Here is a 16,475-nt window from a genome sequence, read left to right as displayed (position 1 = left end):
AATCATCGTGGGTGATATTATGGTTGTGGTTATGATCATAGTCGTGGTTGTTATAATATGGTCGTGGTTGTTATATTCATGGTCGTGGTTGTTATAATCATGTCGTGGTTGTTATAATCATGGTTGTGGTTGTCATATAATCATGATCGTGGTTATGATCATAGTCGTGGTTGTTATAATCATGGTCGTGGTTGTTATAATCATGGTCGTGACAGTTCTTATAAGTGGTTTATGATCATAGTCATGGTGTTATATAATAATGGTCGTTGGTTATTAATCAAGTCGTTGTTATAATCGATTCGTGGTTGTTATAATCATAGTCGTGGTTGTTATAATCATGGTCGTGGTTGTTATAATCATGGTCGTGGTTGTCATAATCATGGTCGTGGTTATAATCATGGTCGTGGTTGTTATAATCATGGTCGTGGTTGATATAATCATGGTCGTGGTTGTTATAATCATGGTCGTTTTGTTATAATCATGGTCGTTTTGTTATAATCATGCGTTTAGTTATAATCATGGTGTGGTTGATAATCATGGTCGTGGTTGTTATAATCATGGTCGTTTTTGTTATAATCATGGTCGTGGTTGCTATAATCATGGTCTGGTTGTTATAATCATGGTCGTGGTTATTATAATCATGGTCGTGGTTGTTATAATCATGGTCGTGGTTGTTATAATCATGGTCGTGGTTGTTATAATCATGGTCGTTTTTATTTATAATCATGGTCGTGGTTGTTATAATCATGGTCGTGGTTGTTATAATCATGGTCGTTTTGTTATAATCATGGTCTGGTTGTTATAATCATGGTCGTTGTTATAATCATGGTCGTGGTGTTATAATCATGGTTCTGGTTGTTATAATCATGGTCGTGGTTATTATAATCATGGTCGTGGTTGTTATATGGTCGTGGTTGTTATAATCATGGTCGTTTTGTTATAATCATGGTCGTGGTTATAATCATGGTCGTGGTTGTTATAATCATGGTCGTTTTTGTTATAATCATGGTCGTGGTTATAATCATGGTCCAGTTGTTATAATCATTCGTCGTTGTTATAATCATAGTCGTGGTTGTTATAATCATGGTCGTTTTGTTATAATCAGGGTCGTGGTTGTTATAATCATGGTCGTGGTTGTTATAATCATAGTCGTGGTGTTATAATCATGGTCGTTTTAGTTATAATCGGTCGTGGTTTTATAATCATGGTCGTGGTTATAATCATGGTCGTTTTTGTTATAATCATGGTCGTGGTTGTTATAATCATGGTGTTTTGTTATAATCATGGTCGTGGTTTCTATAATCATGGTCGTGGTTGTTATAATCATGGTCGTGGTTGCTATAATCATGGTCGTGGTTATTATAATCATGGTCGTGGTTGTTATAATCATGGTCGTGGTTGCTATAATCATGGTCGTGGTTGTTATAATCATGGTCGTGATTGTTACAATAAGGGTCGTACCTGAGACTAACACAGGTAGAATAAACCCCACACCTAATCTTTAATCTCAATAAACCCAGATTAACCTCACCTAATCAACAGGATTAGAGACCATTAGGATTGTACCACCAATACCGATACATTTCACACTGGATTAATAACATAACATTTAATCACATTTCCAATAGCTAATGTCTTACGGATATCTTATCAGGTTGTGAATCTTACATGTCTATATAATTATGTTTTATTTTTACAAATATTTATAGTTCGTTGTGTATGGTATGGTATTGTATGGTATTGTACTGTATTGTATCCGGCTGACAGCGTGCAGCGAATGAGGGTGCGGCAAGTCCGTAGACTTGTATGGTTTATTAGGATGCGTTTTCCATCGTAAATAAAATGATTTATTAATGGCTTCCTAAAGAAACCATCGACATGGGACCAGGTTTGTTCCACTCTACGATTGTTTGCGATTTTTCCACCAAGTTTGATGAAAAACGATTGTGCCGTTTCGGCTGCACAGACAGACAGACATACATTCGGATAGCGCTATCGTATATTAGATTGTGTATATGTTTTTGAAGTTTAACCGGCGCACATAAGTGAAACCTAACCTAACCTATCCGTAACTCATAATTATGTGTGGCTTGGTTAAGATAGCGAACACTCAGTGAAGTAAAACTAGTTTTTCAATACATGCATTTTTTTCCATGGTGTTCTAATAAAAAGTCGTGCACTTACTACTTCAGAAAATGTCAGTAGTGTTTTTTAGGGACGATTTTCCCATAAATGCCAGATAGAGTACTTACTATATTCTTATTTAACCTGAGGACTAATCAGTGGGGAAATTTTCGCTGATAATCACAAGATTGTCTTAATAATGATAGAATGTTATCACTGGAAGTGACTTATCCTTTAGTGTACCCAAGAAAAAAAATAATTGGGGAAAAAAATCGATAGACGACGATGAAGCAACTCTGATGATGGCTGGCTGGGACGGGTGGCGTGATGGTCACGTGATCTGGCGTACCACGCTCGAACCCCACACCCACTAAAATATTGTTTAGTTTGGGGAGGTAGCTTAGCCAGCTATTATCGTTCAGGTGACGTTTTTAAGTACTGTACTGCACCATTTAAATTATAATAAAGTGTTATGTAATTCTGAATAGCAAACAATTTTCTGTGTAGATTGTTACTTTGTTTAAAGTGAGTGCAGATTATTTTTGGAATTGTGTGGACATTACATATACCATCAAGATTTAGAGACCGCTGCTGAATATCTCGTCAAATCCATTAGAGTAATTTGTCAATGCATCTTCGTGTTTTCAGCTGGAGAACACACACACACACACACACACACACACACACTTCCAAAAACAATATCTTTGCGAACACTAAACACACATCTCGGTGGAGTACATCACAACACCTGCACTGACTTCCTCAAGATGTGGGCACAGTAACCTGCAAATATTGTCCTCTCTCTTTTTGAAGGAAATTAATGCTTTGACTTGTTAGTATAATATATTGAGAATTTTTTTAATATACTGTATAGAGAAGATATCGTTCATTTCATAGTCAGCAAGCAAGCAAGCAAGCCGTGCATATCTCTGTCTGGTATCTTGTTAGTTCCTGCCGCATTCCACTCACCATTCTCCTCCCTATTATGCCCGTCTTCAAAGTCCCTATAGAACCCTTGAGTCACCACACACACACACACACACACGACCCCCTCCCCCCCAAAAGCATTGTCATCTCTTAACCTCTGACATTCCCTCATAACGCATGATCTAAATATAGGCGGTAATATTTCATCAATTATCACTTGGGTATTTCATAACTTGTCGTGAAGTAAAGGCTTCGTAGTGCTGGTGCTGATAGAGAACTGCGTAGGCTAGGTGTTGGGTGTCTTGCTTTGGGGTATTGTAAAGGATTTTTTTAACATCGATGTCGCTAGTTGAAGATAGGGAATACTGCAGTACCTGTACCCGTTTGTGTGTTTATATATATATATATATATATATATATATATATATATATATATATATATATATATATATATATATATATATTTATTTCATGGAGATCCACAAAGAAAACGTGGATAAGATAAATCTTGATAAAATCACACGGGAAAAGGGAAACAACGGAGCACCTTAGCTTTCGTCTTTATTCAAGTTGCCTCTGAAGATGTCTTGAATAAAGACGAAAGCTAAGGTGCTCCGTTGTTTCCCTTTTCCCGTGTGATTTTATCAGCATGTATGTATGTATATGTATATATATATATATATATATATATATATATATATATATATATATATATATATATACACATACATACATGCTGATAACCTAACCTAACCTCTGACCTGACTACCGACTGCTGCGGTGTTTTTTGAAGATTTGTAGGGTCACTACCTAGTGACCTGATCATTGTGGACTTGATCTCACCCTCCTCTCTGTATATATATGCCTTGTTATGTATTTCTCTTTAGTCTGTACTCACCCCTGAAGATGTGAATTACACGAAAGCATATACCTGATCACGCGCACCTACAGTGATTTACTTATATATATATATATATATATATATATATATATATATATATATATATATATATATATATCGTATTTATGTCTATGTGTGTACAGTATTGTATGTATATATGTGTGTTTTTTTCGGTTTCTGAATGTATATGTGTGTTTTTCGGCTTGTGTATGAACCTGTATCTATGTTCGTATGTGTGTGTGTCCTTCAGGTCAATATGTGAAAGTAATGACTAATGACTTGAATAGTGATGAGTTTTGAACGCGACTTAAATTAACTTGTCTTAGTGCAATATTAAAGAGTTCTCGTATACAGTATTGCATTAGGTCTTCTCCAGTGTTTACTTGGCTATCAAAGATACAATTACATTAAATCTCAATGAAATTCTTCGTTAATGTCGTTGGTTAAAGATATTTATTGAATATCATTACATTTCAATATATAGAATACTACTGAAATTATGGATGTAATGAGATTAATTTAGTTAGTCTTCTTCCAATTCGTACTGTAAAATGAAACGTCACCCCAAGGTCCGAGTCAGTTTTTTGCATTGAGTATCGTTCGATATTTTTTTGTTTAAGGAAGTTTTTTGGGTGACCTTCATCTCCCTCCTTGAAAAGAAAAAAAAAGTTCCTATTTAAGCATTTTTTATTTTGTTTTCAAAAAGATCGGATATACTTGTGAATCTTGTTATACAGACAGGAATCCACTCTACACCTCCCAAGGCCCGTCTGTTGGGTAATACTGATAGACAGACACCAACAGCCACCTGTTACGGCACGAGAGAAGTGTATTACATCACTGTCCACTACCCATGGAGGCCATCTCTCACAGCAAGGGTGGGGACAAAAAGACCATCATTAGCGGGTAAGTACTCCCTCGCAGGGCTAAAAATATCCCTAGATTACGTAAGTCCTCGGCAACCATCTCGACTATAAATATCCCACATCGTACACAATCATTAACCAATTTTATTAAGAATACTTCATTATTTCTGAGTACCAAAATTACCTAAATTCAAGATAAAATGTTGAGAGCAAGGTGGAGAGGTTAAATGAAGGTTACCTAGCAACGGGTGCGACGCCTGACGACAGCTGAGAAACGATGCATTGGGTTGCCGCAGTGTTGTTCCTCCTCCCGCCAAAATGTTTCGTTGCAAGAAGTTCGTTTATTTTAGTTTCGCATTAACGAAAAGGACCCGAGGGAGATATTTATTATACAGTAGGAATAAATTGGTGATATCCTGAGCTTATTTTAGTGTTGCTGCTTGATTTATCGTCATTATTTTCGCTCTTTATTTCATTTTTCTCAGTTCTTATTATATATTCATTTTCTCTTATTTCTCATTTTATTTCTTCATTTTTCTCTTAGTTATTTTATTTCTTATTTTTCTTTTCTTAAGTATTACCATTTTATCAGTACTGTGTTGTACTTCATCTTCTCTCTGGTTTCATGCATATTTATTCTCATCTTCGCTAACTTCATTATCATTATTACCTTAGTTGTCATCATTATCATTACCTTCATTATCATTAACTCCATTGTCATCATCGTCGTTGCCTTCAATACCACCACCATCATTACCTTCATTGCCATCATCATCGTCTTTGTTGTCATCATAATTATTGTCATTGTCGTAATCTTTTGTCTTCATTGTCTTTGTTCTTGTTCTGTTAAGTTTAAACGGACAACTATGTGCTTCCGCCTTCCGTTCTCCTAATTTTGTTGTGTTTATCGTTTGTTATCATGATTTGACGGGAAAATGATTCTCCCTTTCATTCTTTCTTCTCCAATTTTTATTTATTTCCTTCCACATTTCTTGTTATTTTTGTCTTTAATTAATTTATACAGAGTGAAGCAAGTGTCAAGCCTCGTACCTTTGTTGCCTAACCCACGTACAATATAATCATTTAAACTTGCTAATATTTTTGATAACTTTTATTTATTATTTGTCTTCCTTGCCGATTTTCCATTTATTTTCAATTATATTTTACATGTATGCATTTTCTTAATTCTAGCATTTCTCGTGTTTTTCATTTTTTTATTGATCTATAACTGCTGTATTATTTCCCTTCATTTTTATTATTAGTTTATTATTAATCAAAACATTAATATCAACTGCCGTAGCTGTAAGAGTTTATGAATGTCAGCGAATGAAGTCAATCAATAAACAGTACTGTATTATTGTATTATTTTAATTAGTGTCATGTATGTTTCTGTATATGGAGGACTAATCAAAAGGGGACATTATTTGATTTCCATCCATTTATTTGTTTATTTTTTTGTAATGATCATGCTACGAGTATAAAGGTAGCGAACTGCGTGACTGTGCGTTCGTGTTGCATCTTTGTTTTAATTCGCCTCTATTTTTTTTCTACTTCACTGCTGGTCGCCACTTTTACAATTTTATTCAGCACAGATTCTCGTACCCAACAGATCAACAAACTCCACTAATGTTACAAATCAAAGTTTTCAACCTAATTCCCTTTTCTTATCTCTAGGAATTCATTGTTTTAGCACGAGTGTCTTATAGGGTGCACACTTGTATATTACGAGTATATACTGTAGGGCAACCGTATATACTTTGTGTAGAGCAACACTGTAATTGTGTGGGATGCATTTTACTTTATCTAACTTGCTCTTTCTTTGTCTATCTCATTTCCTTTTTCCGTTATCTTTCGTTTCACTTTGTTGTGTATCGTTATCTTTCTGTTGCTCAATACTCTTTCTCTGAGTTAGCTGCAGTACTGTTGTACTCACTCTCTCCATTCATGTTTATTTTCACGGTCATTAGTGTATGTTCTCGTTCATTCATTCACATTTCATGACAATATCCATCAACTACGCCCCTTTTTATGAAGTAGTTTTTATTATTTCTGTTTCCTACGTTCGTTGTCATTGCCTACTTACCTGAAAGTGAAAATTCAGGTCAATAAACCTCTGAACGATAATTTACGGAACATTCATGTGTATGGGCTAAATAGTGTAATCCTGGTCATGAACTAGACTCTTATCAACCTGAGGTCATTTATCGCTCTGGGTTATGACATGCGTCATCGATCAATAGCGGGTCTCCATGCTGAATGCTGTGAAACTTTTCCCCGGCGCATCACGCCATACAAACATGGCGGGGCGGCTTCAGGTCGTACTCGCTCGCTGATTGGCTGAGGCGTTCGTGTGTGATTACGTCACAGGTTAGCGTGCGCTGATTGGCTGTAGCGACGTGGTGCCACCTCGTCCGAGTCCCGCCTGGAAATTGATGTTTAAAGACACTATAAAGCAGGAGCGGCAAATGGTGTTCCAGTGCACAAGGCGTATTCACGAGGATAACACGAAAAGCCTGATCTACAGTACTGCGTGAAAACTAGAAAACATAGTGATCTCTAACTTATGTAAGTAGGTTGAGTAGTATTGAGTGGGAATGTGAAGGTGTTGGAAAGCTTCCCTGAATTTCCCCGGAAAAAACATTGTTTATTTACCGTTGCAAGTTCAAGTTTCGGCTCGCCAAAATACAAACACATTTTGAGGAATAGATCGCATCGTCTAGTTGTCACTGACGACCTACACTCATATGAAATGTGTGAAGATATTTATTCACTTGGAAATCAGTCATTCGAGCATAACTATTCAGACAGTTGCTTGAAATACTGTACTGTACATAAGTGACAACATCTCGGGGGATTGTTAATATAAACTCTGATCAAGTGTTGTTCTATTTCAGATGTATTTATAACCCTCGTGAGTATCGTTGCTGCACTACAAGTAAATTATTAACACCCGAGTCACCACCACCACCATGCCTGCTTACGCCGAGACCTTGCCAGACACCAAACCAACTCACCCCCACATGATATCTTCTTTAACCAATGGCAAAAAGGTTAGTTTCCTCATGTTTATTGGTGTGAATAATTTTTTTTGGTAGTATGTTGTTGCTTGTTGATTTACTAACTTTAATTATTTGCACAGCGTTAGATTTAGCGATGTTTGAAGTAAGGTTGTTGTTAAGTAAAGATTTGGTTAAGTATTGGGGATATTTGGTTTTATTGGGTCACGTTAGATCTAGGTTAGGTAGCCGGAAACCTATAATTATAACTATTGTTGGATTGGTTCATCTATAGTCGTTTAATATGTTGGTTAATGGTTGTTACTGACAAGAAAGTTTGATTGTTATACAGTTGAGCTGCTGCTGCCAGGTATGTGCTAAATACAATAGTGACAAGAATGCTTGCTTGGAAAGTTTATGGAAAGCCAATTTTGTTTTGTTGCAATACCTCGATAATCGTTAGCTCATTTACAGTTGCTTGCAATTTCTGTGTCTTGTACGGTACTATGTATAAAAAGTAGTTAAATTTGAATAGACGTGTTCAAATGTTAATCTTGGTACTATTTTTGTTAAACATAACTTTAAGAGGCAACTTATAAGTATTGACAATTCATGTGTACTAAGAGCTTGTTGAACGAACTGGCAGTGTCTGCTCGTCTGACAGTTGCCGCTATCAAAATGCCGGTAATCCCCTGCCCGAACTTGAAATTTTGCCCATCTTAAGATCGCGTGCTTGCTAAACTTAGAACTAGTACATTTGATAAAGTTAAGCGACAACATATATCCTTAAAACGTTTTGATAATAAAGCAAAATAACTACTACTTGAAACCGTTAATAATAAATTTAGAACAAATGCATTGAGCTAAAATTAATGGCGTTTAGTTTCATCTTCCAAAGAAAGTAGAATGAATTAAATTACACTCTGGGAAATATCTTCAAAAAGTGTGCCAAGTGTATTTTGGGTTCAGCGTAGAATGGCCGAGATTCCAAGTTTGGGGAGTAGGAGGATCAGGTGAAGGCTAGGGAGTGGCTGGTCATAGAAAACGTTTGCAATAAACGTTAAGATTGTTGAAGGGTAACTAGGGAAAAGATGAAGCGAACGCGACAGAAATATAGATGGAAATATGAATTATCTATATGTTTGTAAATGGAAACGCTGTGTACAATACATTATTTGGGTTGAAAGTCAGTTACTGTAAATAAGAGCCCAATCTGACCGACTAAAGTTAATAGGCTTTTTAGGCCCCCTTATGTTCATCATTACTACTTCCTCTTGTCGCTCCGTATGACTGAACATTTCGCTTTTAACTAGAAGGAAACTCGAAAACGGACTGGTCATACCTGGGCTCCGAACGCGTGAAATATGCTGGCAGTAAAAACTTGTGAAGAAGTTTGTGTGGTTTGAGGGTGTAAGTTTTTTGGCGAGGCATGGGTACCTTTTAGCACCGAACCTGCACACAGAAGCTCTTAAAATGTAGCCAAGGATAGATTATATAACTTTCAAATGATTTATTTCCGAAAAGTTGGTAGTGTAATGATTGAATATCAGATCATAGCTTACAAGCCCAGGGAAGTATAACACATATAACAGAGAGTGTGTAGAGACCTCCTGGTACCCGAACATACCAGGTGGACACACCCCATGACCCAAGGGACCTGACCTCGCCCGCTAATGACTTGAGTTACTGACCTGACCTACCAAGACACACCTGGGCATGACCACAGCTGTCCAGATCTAATCAGTTTAGTATTAATTGGCTTAGGTCGAACGCCGGCTGTGAGCCCCCATATAAAGGCTCGGCAGTCCTGCCCACCGGTTAGGTGGACTAGCATTTTAGCTTAAGGTCCGCGTAGGTAATATTCCTACAAAAAAAAAAGCCCACGGGTTCATTCTGGTTGCTATTCGGCTCATATTGGTCATTGAGTGGTCATTCTGGTCACTCACCCGGGGGGCTTCCCGACGTCACCGGCTAAGCAGAGTCACAGCCAAGCACCCGCTGGGCCTACGTCAGGTTACATAAGAATGGAGGAAACTGCAGCGGGCTTTTTGGCCCATACTGGGCAGTCCCATTTACACCCAACCCTTATTGCTCATATAAGCATCCAACCTATGTTTGAAGCTATCCAGCGTATTCGAGTTAATGATGATATTTGGTAACTTGTTCCATTCATCCACTACTGTTACCAAACCAGTGTTTACCTATTTCGCGCCTAAATCTAAATTTGTCTAATTTAAAACCATTGTTACGAGTTCTCACGTGAGTCCTTGTCAGAGCGGTCCCTAGGGTGAGTTACCTACTGTGGGAAGTGTATTCATTCATGTGTCCGAGAGTCAGTGCCGAGTAACGTAACATAATGTGGTAGTACCCCAATATAATAATGATATTAACCAGTCCATGTCATTGAGTGAATTAATAAATAGTTGTATCGAAGAGGTGTTTGAGAAGTTGTCCCTTTAAGAACGTAAGATATGTGTATTGACATTGTAAATAGCATCCCGGCCACGCTACCAAGCTTTTCCTCTCTTTACATTCCTTCTACTATAGATATTCTACTTGTATGTAAAATCCTCTTGTGAGTTTTGTCTCATTACAGTAGGCAGTAAGGGAGCCGCGTTCACACTTAACCAATTGTTAGGGAGAGCAACAACCTCTAGTGTGTTTTTCCGGGAGAGAGTGGATGGTGACGGTGGTAATTAATAGTTTTTGTTGGTTTTAAACATTCCATTTTTTATGTATATGCAGAGGTCGATGACATTTAAACCCTAGTGCATGAACAAGAAAGATCGTAAATATGATTCAACCATTAAAACGTGAGCTAAAACTGTACATCCCACGAAAAACCGAACACAATAAATTAAACTGATGCATGTGGCGAGTCAATGGGTATGGAGTATAAATACTTTTGTGTACTTGGCATCATATCGTGTACGGTGGCGATTGGTTGTGTATACAGAACCTTTTTCTGGTGTAGATACACGTTGGCTTGCAAGAGTATTGGTAATATATCGTGTAAATATATAGTTATCTCGTCTCCTATACATGGCAGTAGAATCTAAACTATTTGTGGATTTGGTTTCGTTAAGTGGCTTAAAAGTGCAGTATTGTATTTATATGAAGTATTGTGTGTTTTCCTTGCGCATTTTTAGTTTTGAAGGTAGTTGAAGTATGGTGGGGGGGGGGGGGCACTATTGGTCCCTAAAGGCGCGGGTCTGACAACCACGCCCGTGGATTGACAGTTTTGAACAGCTTAATTTGCTAGGGTGGTGCAGAAGGCATCAGAGGTAGTGCACTATCTCCTGTCCTTCCATATACTGACGAAGCCGGCCAACCCGCCTAGTAATTACGTACGTACAGTATATCGATAAACAATAAGCGTGTTTATCAGTACTGACGGGTCGGGTACTGTATTGTATACCGTATAGAAAACGCTATTGGTTATCTTAGTACAGGTAGCCATTATCAATAGACCAATAGGTAATTAAGAGTAACAAGGTTTATATATAACAAAGTACAGCGCATTATTTTAAAGGTACTGTACATAATTACGTATTAATGGTGATTTATATCCCTCACGTTAACAGAGCTCTGCCGGTGCTATGCGGCGAGAAGGAGTGGCGGTGAGCGGCATGTCCGGTCGCTTCCCAGAGAGCAACAGCGTCGAGGAGTTCGCCTACAACCTGTACAACGGGGTCGACATGGTCACAGAGGACGGCCGACGGTGGACTCCTGGTCAGTATTGTTTTTTTTTTTTTGTATCGGAATGGTTCATTTCGTTGAGATTCACCAGGCCCTTTCTTGATATGTTTCGACTAAATCTTCATTGGAGGAGGAATGAGTAAAATATGAATTGTCAGGTAATTTGAGGGACCACAAGATCCAACCAACGTCTGGTTGACTCCTTTGGTTTGCTTCAGAATTGGTTTACTTGAAAGAGTGTAGGGAACAGATTAGCGGACCCCTCGTAAACTTATTTACAAAATCATTAGACACTGGAGTTGTGCCAGACTTGTGGAAACAGGCAAATGTAGTACCCATATTCAAAAAGGGAGACAGAGCATCAGCGTCAAATTACCGGCCGATCAGTTTGACGTCAGTAGTGGGGAAATTTCTTTCATCAATTATAGCAGATAGCATCCGATCGCATCAAGAGAAAAGCAAATTAATCTGCGACTCTCAACATGGGTTTACAAAGGGAGAATCTTGTCTAACAAATCTGCTAACGTTTTTTATGAAAGTCTTCGAGGTTGTAGATAATGACGAAAATTACGATGTTATTTACTTAGACTTTCGCAAAGCATTTGACAGAGTACCGCATCAGAGGCTTCTAAGAAAAATTAAGGCTCATGGTATCGAGGGGAAAGTTTTAAATTGGATAAAATCATGGCTCACCGATAGAACGCAGAGGGTCGGCGTAGATGGTGTTAAATCTGAGTGGGGCCGTGTAACCAGTGGGGTTCCCCAGGGGTCAGTACTTGGCAAATGCATTACAGGAGGATCTAAATAAACTGCAGGGGTGGTCTGAAAAATGGCAAATGAAATTCAACACCAGCAAGTGCAGCGTACTTAATATTGGAAGAACAAATACTTATAATGTATACAGCCTTAACAACATCAACCTAGAGAAGTCGACTTGTGAAAGAGACCTAGGGGTACTTGTAAGCCCGAACCTACGGCCTAGAAAACAGTGCGTTAATGTTCGAAATAAGGCAAACAGAGTACAGTATTGGGTTTTATATCTAGAAGTGTAAGTAACAAGAGTGCAGAGGTCTTATTGCAACTATATCTTGCGCTAGTCAGGCCGCACCTCGATTATGCGGTTCAGTTCTGGTGCCCCTATTATAGAATGGATATAAATTCACTATTGTCGGTGCAGCGAAGAATGACGAAAATGACTCCGGGACTTAGAAACCTTCCATATCAGGATAGGTTAAAGAAACTTAACTTGCATTCCCTAGAAAGACGAAGAGTGCGGGGTGATATGATAGAAGTATTTAAGTGGGTGAAAGGAATCAATAAAGGGGATATAGATAAAGTTCTTATAATATCCGAGCAGGATAGGACTCGGAACAACGGATTCAAGTTGGATAAGTTTAGGTTTAGGAGGGAGATAGGAAGAAACTGGTTCACAAATAGGGTGGTGGACGAGTGGAACAAGCTTAGCAACTTTGTATTAAGTGTGGGAACTCTGGAAAGTTTCAAAAGGAGGCTAGATAGATTCATGGATGATAGAGAGTGGTAGTAACTCGACAGGAGCTGCCATGCACAGGCCAACCTGCCTATTGCAGACTCCTTATGTTCTTATGTAAGTCATGACAAAATGCACGAAAGCGGATGAACGTTGTTTCTGTACATAAATTTCTATTATTTTTTTTAGTGTGGGGAAGGATGGTGAATGCGAGAGCATTAACGTGATTGTAAAATAATTACTACTGTACAATGTTGACGTGTGTATGTCTGAGGTCTTATTTATTTTTTGATGGAGAGGAAGTGAATAAGTTCTGGTGAAAACTTTGCTAGGGTCGTGTGACGATGGTACAGTTTATAGTAAGGTTTGAAGTCTAGTAAAATGTGATAACTAGATAAAATGTTGAAGGTTTATAATTTTGTATAGATTGTTTTCTGAAGGAGTTTTAGGAACTTGATAATGGTTTGTAGTGTAAAGTGTTTTAAGTGAAAGTGAGACCAAGTTGTCAAAATAATGTGCATTTCTTTTTACTGTACTGTAACTGTATACATTAAACAGAAGACAGTTGGGACACGTTTACGATTTCAGATTTCATTAAAAATGTAAGACCACAAGTTTTTTTTTTAGTGTAACTTGCCGAGCAGATAGCCAATCGAAGTTTCCGAATACTCTACATGTACCGTATTGTATTGTCAAGTGCTCTGCAAATTACACAACTTAATTCATTGTTGACAGACATTAACATTTACCTTTTGTCAACACCAGAGCATCATGAAGACTTCTATTAGGCAAGTTCAGAATATTGGAGTACAGTAGTTTTGTTTTTTTCATATTTTGTGCAATTATCTTTTTTTTTAGTAAAAAGCTTCTATCAAATGCTAGTAATAACCTCCAATAAATTGGTAGTTTTTGCTAACCAGACCACAGTGTGGGTTGCCATGGAAGATTAAAAATGTTTTTGTTCTCGTGTGACCATCCCTGACATGTTCAGGTTTGCTTAACATTGAGTGTGGGACTTGAGTTGCGAAATCCCATCAATGAGGCTTTGCATTATGTTGTATGTTGTTTTTCTTAGTACAATACTGTACTGTATTATCCTTGTCCTTAGATTATTCAAGTGTTCTAATACTGCACAGTACAATAGCTCTTGACATAATGTTGCAGCCTGCCAGTTTTAATGTTTACTAACCTGAAACCCTTTACTGTACTGTAATGTACTGTACATTTTACATAATTTAGGTAACTGAAGGTACAGTAATGTGGCTCAAGTACAGAATTTGGCATAAAAAAATGAGGTTTCCCACTTTGTTATTAAAAGGAGCTCATCAATTAAAAAGCAATGGATTAACTTGATCTCAAGGTTTGTGTAGTAGTGTCATAAGTGAAGAACTTTCCAGAAATTATTTTCTAGTCAGTTAAATTATTTTCATGACGAGCAGAGAAGAACCATCGTCCACAAAGATATTGAGAAAACTAAAGTACTGGACTCTGCTGAGATGATGACCCCAACCTTGACCCATTTTTTGCAGGTGCTCATGGGCTGCCTCGACGCTCGGGCAAGCTGCCTGACCTTGCCCACTTTGACAGCGCCTTCTTCAGTGTTTCCCCCCGCCAGGCCCATGCCATGGACCCCCAGCTCCGCCTCCTGCTGGAGCTGACATATGAAGCTATCCTTGATGCTGGTGAGTCTACTGGATGATGTGCTCACAAATAATTGCTCTTTAGAACAGATATGACAACAATTAATTGAAATTTAATAAGAAACTAAATGTGTTTTTCCTTTAGAGGGAAGAATTTAAACAAAACGTTATGAAGAGTTTTTTACTTTGAATTATTTTCCAGGTATGAACCCAAGTGAGCTGCGTGGGCGTCGTGTTGGTGTTTACATGGGTGTGAGCAGCAGTGAGAGTGAGGAGGCGTGGACTGCTGACCCTGCCAATGTATCGGGTTATGCCCTCACTGGTTGCTGCCGTGCCATGTTCCCCAACAGAATCTCCTACACCTTTGACTTTAAGGGTGAGTTGTCACCAGAGTGGAATTCTCTTGATTTATAGTTTATCCAATTTCCTTATTTTATCATTAATTAGTAATTCTAATTTATATTTAGTATGCTGTACACTGTACCTTTGTGAAATGTAAAAATAAAACCAAAATGATATACTGTACATCTTCAGGCCCAAGCTTTGCCATCGACACTGCGTGCTCGTCCTCCATGGTGGCACTGCAGACGGCATGGTCAGCCGTGAGTGAAGGGGAGGTTGAGGCGGCAATAGTGGGAGGCACAAATCTCACCCTCAAGCCACAGAACTCCATGCAGTTCCATGCCCTCAATATGCTTGCTTCAGATGGCAAGTGCAAATCCTTCGATGCCACCGGCAACGGGTCAGTTTTAGTCGCGTTGATGATTAGTCACTCGTGGAATCTGAAAATCTGAATTAGTTCTATGGTATTTAATGCAAATACTGAAATTGAGAGAATGGCAAGTGATAGTAGCTTGGTGAGTAGTTTACAGTGGCAGATGCAGGGGGTGCTGAATGGAACTAGGCTCTCCCATTAACCCATTGTATTACAAGTTATAGCCTTAAGTAAGAGTTGCTCATACTGAGAATATTGTCTTAAATGCTACTGTACCTTCAGAATCCTAAAATCCTGCTTTGTGGTGTTCTGTATGTGTGTTTGAGAAGTCATTTTTTGCTTAGCCGAGAACCTCGTCATTTTAATACTTGCTTTCATTATACAGTAATTTGATTACACCGTAACCAAAACAAAGATCCCAGAGAAACCCACAAAAAATCAATAGGAAAGGTGAACTTGCAATTGGACAAATTAATCCAATGGTGTATGGGTAGCATGTTCAATACAGTACTTGATTTCTAAAAGGTAAAAAGCAAGATATGCATTGTTCTTGTATTAGGAGTGCTTAATAAATTGAAGGTGTATGCTTCAGGTACGTGAGAAGTGAGGCAGCAGTTGTGATCTTTCTGCAGCGAGCCACTGAGGCCCGCAGGGTGTATGCCCATGTGGTACATGCACGTGCCAACACAGACGGCAACAAGGATGAGGGTGTCACGTTTCCATCGGGCAAAGTACAGAGAGAATTGCTACAGGATGTCTACAACCTTGCAGGCATCTCTCCCTTGGATGTATCATATGTGGAGGCCCATGGAACAGGCACCAAGGTTGGCCCTGCATTAATTCTTATTCTCAATCTTAATTTTGTAAATTGTAGGATTCCTTCATTTTGAGGACAGTTGGGCCAGATCTTGACTTTCAATAAAACTGCTACTTTAAGCTCAATAAGCACTTCCTGTTTTCACTTGTGTACAGTACATGGTCTTCACTAAATGTTTAGATAGGATCACAATTTGAGAGGTTTGAATCTAGGTCTGGCTTTTGAATTAAAACTTAAACAATTGGTCGACACAAACATTATCGGTAATTGGTAATTGTTTGAGATTGTTATAGTGGTTCAA

The 16,475-nt window shown here is 38.2% G+C and overlaps 1 protein-coding gene across 2 annotated transcripts in view; it reads left to right on the top strand.

Moving 5' to 3' along the window:
• Positions 1–7,234: 7,234 nt before the first annotated feature.
• The window catches only part of LOC121856236 (fatty acid synthase-like), a 31,008-nt gene continuing 21,767 nt past the window's right edge, over positions 7,235–16,475 (top strand). The window contains exons 1-7 of one of the 2 annotated variants that reach the window (XM_042351606.1): positions 7,235–7,383; positions 7,713–7,868; positions 11,399–11,546; positions 14,532–14,684; positions 14,845–15,018; positions 15,177–15,384; positions 15,950–16,181. In XM_042351606.1, coding sequence (XP_042207540.1) covers positions 7,788–7,868; positions 11,399–11,546; positions 14,532–14,684; positions 14,845–15,018; positions 15,177–15,384; positions 15,950–16,181 — 996 coding nt within the window. In that variant the 5' untranslated portion in view covers positions 7,235–7,383; positions 7,713–7,787. The other variant, XM_042351607.1, reaches the window with a different exon arrangement.

This window comes from Homarus americanus, unplaced genomic scaffold, assembly GCF_018991925.1.
Source record: "Homarus americanus isolate GMGI-L3 unplaced genomic scaffold, GMGI_Hamer_2.0 scaffold48016, whole genome shotgun sequence".
NCBI classification, from domain to species: Eukaryota; Metazoa; Arthropoda; class Malacostraca; order Decapoda; family Nephropidae; genus Homarus; species Homarus americanus.
The sequence above is the reverse complement of the archived record's forward strand: the minus strand, read 5'-3'. Positions and strand labels throughout refer to the sequence as shown.